This window comes from Oncorhynchus masou, unplaced genomic scaffold, assembly GCF_036934945.1.
Source record: "Oncorhynchus masou masou isolate Uvic2021 unplaced genomic scaffold, UVic_Omas_1.1 unplaced_scaffold_948, whole genome shotgun sequence".
In the NCBI taxonomy this organism is placed as follows: Eukaryota; Metazoa; Chordata; class Actinopteri; order Salmoniformes; family Salmonidae; genus Oncorhynchus; species Oncorhynchus masou.
In genome coordinates, this window is record NW_027015975.1 from 235,001 (window position 1) to 241,047 (window position 6,047).

At 43.2% G+C, this 6,047-nt stretch overlaps 1 protein-coding gene across 1 annotated transcript; it reads right to left on the bottom strand.

Moving 5' to 3' along the window:
- Positions 1-1,658: 1,658 nt before the first annotated feature.
- On the bottom strand, positions 1,659-4,217 carry LOC135538373 (cAMP-responsive element-binding protein-like 2). Its single transcript, XM_064964283.1, has 3 exons — positions 3,969-4,217; positions 3,489-3,686; positions 1,659-3,174 (listed from the first exon to the last, which is right to left on the bottom strand). The coding sequence occupies exons 1-3, from the start codon at positions 3,981-3,983 to the stop codon at positions 3,043-3,045; spliced, it is 345 nt and encodes a 114-aa protein (XP_064820355.1). The 5' UTR covers positions 3,984-4,217; the 3' UTR covers positions 1,659-3,042.
- Between the last annotated feature and the right edge of the window lie 1,830 nt (positions 4,218-6,047).

Sequence of the window (6,047 nt, forward strand, 5' to 3'; positions counted from 1 at the left end):
TGAAGTTGAAAAAGACCCTCCCCCATTGACTGAAGTTGAAAAAGACCCTCCCCCATTGGCTGAAGTTGAAAAAGACCCTCCCCCATTGACTGAAGTTGAAAAAGACCCTCCCCCATTGACTGAAGTTGAAAAAGACCCTCCCCATTGGCTGAAGTTGAAAAAGACCCTCCCCATTGGCTGAAGTTGAAAAAGACCCTCCCCCATTGGCTGAAGTTGAAAAAGACCCTCCCCCATTGTCCTCCAGGTAACATTCTGAACATGTTGATCCTTTCCTTAGTTGTACCTTTTCTCTGTTTTAACATGGAGGACAGCAGGAGGCGGCCTATAGAGGGCATTCAGGAAGTATTCAGACCCCTTGACTTTTTACACATTTTGTTACGTTAACAGCCTTATTTTAAAAAGGATTCAATTGTTTTTTCCCCCTCCCCCCTCATCAATCTCCACACACTAGCCCACAATTACAAAGCAAAAACAAGTTCTTAAGATATTTTTTGCAAAATGTATTAAAAATAAAAACTGAAATAATCACCTTTACATAAGTATTCAGTCCGGGCTCTGGCTGCGCCACTCATTCAGAAAATTGTCCTGAAGCCACTCCTGCGTTGTCGTGGCTGTGTGTTTAGGGCCGTTGTCCTGTTGGAAGGTGAACCTTCGCCCCTGTCTGAGGTCCTAAACGCTCTGGCGCAGGTTTTCATCAAGGATCTCTCTGTACTTTTCTCCAATCATCTTTCTCTTCTGACTATTCTCCCAGAATGTCGCTGAAAAACATCCCCACAGTATGATGCTGCCACCACCATGCTTCACCATAGGGATGGTGCCAGGCTTCCTCCAGACGTAACGCTTGGCATTCAGGTTAAAGAGTTCAATCTTGGTTTCATCAGACCAGAGAATCTTGTTTCTCGTGGTCAGAGTCCTTTAGGTGCATTTTGGCAAACTCCAGGCAGGCTGTCGTGCCTTTTACTGAGGAGTGGCTTCCGTCTGGCCACTCTACCATAAAGGCCTGGTTGGTGGAGTGCTGCAGAGATAGTTGTCCTTCTGGAAGGTTCTCCCATCTCCACAGAGGAACTCTGGAGCGATCATCGGGTTCTTGGTCAACTCCCTAACCAAGGCCCTTCTCCGCCCTGCTCAGTTTGGCCGGGCGGCCAGCTCTAGGAGGAGTCTTGGTGGCTCCAAACTTCTTCCATTTAACAATGGAGGCCACTATGTTCTTGGGGACCTTCAATGTTGCGGACATGTTTTGGTACCCTTCCCCAGATCTGTGCCTCAACACAATTCTCTCTCGGAGCTCTATGGATAATTCCTTTGACCTCATGGTTTGGTTTTTGCTCTGACATGCACTGTAAACTGTGGGACCTTATATAGACAGGTGTGAGCCTTTCCAAAGACATGTCCAAAACATGTAATGTACCACAGGTGGACTCCAAGTTGGAGAAACATCTCAAAGATGATCAATTGAAACAGGATGCACCTGAGCTCAATTTCAAGTCTCACAGCAAAGCGTCTGAAATTTGAAAAATTAACAAACATTTCTAAAAACCTGTTGTCACGTTGTCATTATGGGGTATTGTGTGTAGATTGAAGAGAAAAAATATATAATTTAATTAATTTTAGAATAAGGCTGTAATGTAACAAAATGTCTTATTGAGCGTCAGACAGAATGTCTATTAATGAGTCCTTATTTATTTAATTGCCTTAGGACAATAGAATCATCATTTGTAAACCAAAACAGGTACAGGCTACTATAATTTGGTTGCATTATGGTGAAAGAACATGAGTCGTTGAGGCCTCGATTAGATACCACATGATACAATGTAACGTTAGTGAAAGACAACATAGGTGGAGCAATGCCTCAGCAGCTTCTGTTCTGGTAAGGACGTGTCCCCATTCTAGCCTTTCACACAAACAAGAGACTTGAACATCTCTACAAAACGGGAAAGATCTTTCTTTTGTCTGTCAGACCTTCTATATGTTCTACAACATCACACGACAAAACCGGGAAAAAAAGGGCTTTCTGTGATCCAATAAAAATATATAAATAAATTCAACATACAGCGCTGTATATCATTACATCATCATCTCTGCAGATACATGATATCTTTCCTTTTCTGCTATGACAAGTTATACATGTCCCCAATGATGCCCTATTCCCTATATAGTGCACTACTTTAGACCAGGGCTCTATTTAGGGAATGGAGTGCCATTTGGGATGTGACCATAGTTCTGCTCCTTTCCCAACACAAACTAACCAATAAAAGGTCAAAGAGTAATTCCTTATCTGAAGGTGAATATGTGCTTTGTGTTGTCTGAATGTCTCGGCCAGGTAGGACATGCACAGCCTAAACCCTTTCACTTCTTACGGTTTCATCCATGTACCATGAAACGCTTCCTCAATTCTCACACGTAGAAGATACAACATCCAGACCAGGAAATTAAAATCAACTGTTCAATAATACAGGCTGTCTAAAGGTGTCTATAGCTGGAACTAATAACATATTTCACATTGCTAACATTAACGAATCCAAGAGTTGCAATAGTGAACCACACATGATAAATCAGGCCAGTAATGTGGATTACAACTGTAAATAATATGAGCTATTACTCTGAAGGTCCTCCAGCGTTGGTAATGATATGCGTCTCTGACAGTTCTGCTGCTGTGCGTCTCCTCTAGAGGGGGAGGGGCTGAAACAGACAGACCGGCGAGACACCTCTTCACTCTCCGTCACAGAGGCCTATACAGTGGAGCGGTCTGGCAGACTGAGTACCTACTGCCGAGCTCTGGTCTGGAACCTTTCATTAGACAGACTGAGTACCTACTGCCGAGCTCTGGTCTGGAACCTTTCACCAGACAGACTCGCTCTGGGTCGTATTCACCAGGGCAACAAACGGAAGCAAACGGGATGGACAAAGGGGGTAGGTATTATATGAACACCCTGTTTTCTGTTGCACAACGTTTGATATCATTTCCCTAATGAATACAACCCAGGGCTGCCACCTCTAACAAACTGACAGTCAGACTAGTTCTGGTCTGGCACCCCCAACACATTAGCTCTGGTTGCTGTTCTTGGAGCTCTTGGTGGAGGAGCTCTGAGCAGGCTTCTGCTCGTCTCCCGTCAGTAGGGCCTTTATCTCAGACGGGATCTTCCCCTGGTCCATGGCTGTACACCACTGCTTGTACTGAAGGAGAGGGACAAACAACAACAGTTAGATGACAGAGTTGGCTGCAAAAAAAAAAAAAAGCTGTGGTCTGGAAACACCTATTAAGCTCCACAACACAGCAGCTTGTTTAGAATGTTAGCTATATTAGTGATGCGACTGTCAGTGTCTCCAGAAGTTTCTACGGGATAGACTAGGCCTTTATTCAAGAGGCAGGTAAAGAAAACAATTCACATTTTGTGAAATATCTTCAGATTTTTCAACACCAAATGAGTGGTTTAGATAATTGACGTGAATAGCTGGTGCATTTAGGAAGAACGGGGTGATGTAGTCACCATCTCCAGCTCCTCCCTCAGGGCGCAGATGGCCCTCTCCTTGCTGGACACGAGTTCCTCTAGGTACTGATACCGGAGCTTCTTCCTGGCTCGGCACTCCCGGGCGCTCTGCCTGCTCCTCTCCAACTTCGCTTTCAGATCAATCTTAGCGGGTTTACGGCCTCGTTTACCGGGTTTCTTGACTTTGCCTCCCACCATCTATCGCGATAACAGCAGAAAGAAAATGCTATAGTTAGTGCACCAGTACCTAACCTCTTGTTAGAGAAGCAAACACCAATTGTTTTCATCTGAGATCGTTGTAAGTCGCTCTGGATAAGAGCGTCTGCCAAATGACTTAAATGTAAAATGTAATGTAATGTTGTCTGTGTAAAGACAATTCCCCCAATAGTAACAACACACCAGAAAAGCATTAACATACATGACTGATTTAAGCCCAAAAACATGTTTAGCTAGTTAAACAACATGAAGAGAACCACATACCTTGCTGTCATCCATTTTGGTCAACACAAGCTATCTATCGAGGGCTGCTAGTGACGCAAATTCGACAGTTCTCAAGATGGATGACGATCAAATGAAGAGAAGTTGTGGATTATAAAAATATAATTTCACAAATCAACACATTCTCTTAAAAGGAAACATTCCTGCAGCGTCGTATTCGACAGCGTTTTGTTGCACTTTTCCTTCTCCAATGTTTTTAGCACAGTGACGCTTCCTGTTGTGGTAACTTCAGACCGAACCCTCTTCGCTAGGGATTCTGGGACTTTGTGTTTTTTTGCGGACTCAATCAAAATGAAGTTCACTACATACCAGGGGCATGAAAACTACAACTAACATCAACCATTACGAAAATATGGGTGGAACCAAATAATATTCTATCAAATGGGGGCCGTGAGAGGATCCTTGTTCTTTTCATAATAAAGCTATAAAGTTTTAAACGCTAACGTTTTCTAACGTTTTCACTTTGCAGCATAAGGACAGTATCAGTATGGAGCAAGTCATTATAGTGTGTATAATTATGGTAAGATATTCTCAATTACATACACTACCGGTCAAAAGTTTTAGAACCACCTACTCATTCAAGGGTTTGTCTTTATTTTTTACTATTTACTGTATTGTAGAATAATTGTGAAGACATCAAAACTATGAAATAACACATATGGAGTCATATAGTAACCAAAATAGTGTTAAACAAATCAAAATATATTTTATATTGGAGATTCTTAATTCAAAAGGCACTTGCACATCTGAGCTATCTTTTTTTTGCAGGTGCACAGTAACAGTTGAATAAGATGAAAAAAAAGCAGAAACCCGCAAGCCTCACGGCCTTCGTCAGACGTCTTGTGAGTTTTTTAAAATTAGCACCCTTATGTAGACCTAGCCACACCCACGTCCGTTCCATAGAATTGGGTTGGAGTCGAGGGAAAACAAATAAGTGTTACCAAATATAACAATATTAATTTCATAAATATTCAAATAAAGTGTGTACATAAAACGTATTAAACACGTCTGTAAAACCTCAATGAGGACATCGACCTACCAAGTTTTCATAAAAGTCCCTCACACCAGCTTCATCAACCAGAAGTAGTCACCTGGAATGCATTTCAATTAACAGGTGTGCCTTGTTAAAAGTTCATTTGTGGAATTTATTTCCTCAATGCGTTTGAGCCAATTAACTGTGTTGTGACAAGGTAGACCAAGTCCATATTATGGCAAGAACAGCTCAAATAAGCAAAGAAAGACGACATTCTATCATCACTTTAAGACATGAAGGTAATTTAATATGGAAAATGTCATGAGAACCTTGAAAGTTTCTTTAAGTGCAGTCGCAAAAACCATCAAGCGCTATGATGGAACTGTCTCTCATGAGGACCGCCACAGGAAAGACCCAGAGTTACCTGTCTCTCATGAGGACCACCACAGGAAAGACCCAGAGTTACCTGTCTCTCATGAGGACCGCCACAGGAAAGACCCAGAGTTACCTGTCTCTCATGAGGACCGCCACAGGAAAGACCCAGAGTTACCTGTCTCTCATGAGGACCGCCACAGGAAAGACCCAGAGTTAACTGTCTCTCATGAGGACCGCCACAGGAAAGACCCAGAGTTACCTGTCTCTCATGAGGACAGCCACAGGAAAGACCCAGAGTTACCTGTCTCTCATGAGGACCGCCACAGGAAAGACCCAGAGTTACCTCTGCTGCAGAGGATATGTTCATTAGAGTTAACTGGCTCTCATGAGGACCCCCACAGGAAAGACCCAGAGTTACCTGTCTCTCATGAGGACCGCCACAGGAAAGGAAGACCCAGAGTTACCTCTGCTGTAGAGGATGAGTTCATTAGAGTTAACTGGCTCTCATGAGGACCGCCACAGGAAAGGAAGACCCAGAGTTACCTCTGCTGCAGAGGTTAAGTTCATGAGGACCCCCACAGGAAAGAGTTAACTGTCTCTCATGAGGACCACAGGAAAGACCCAGGAAAGATGTTCCCAGAGTTACAGGAAAGACCCAGAGTTCTGTCTCTCATGAGGCAGAGGATAAGTTCATTAGAGTTAACTGGCTCTCA

What these genes read in the sequence shown, in the direction of transcription:
- LOC135538373 (XM_064964283.1), bottom strand. An exon ending in TGAGGGAGGAGCTGGAGATG is followed by an intron (nt 3,175 to 3,488) that starts GTGACTACATCA and finishes CCTCTCCTTCAG; the next exon opens with TACAAGCAGTGGTGTACAGC.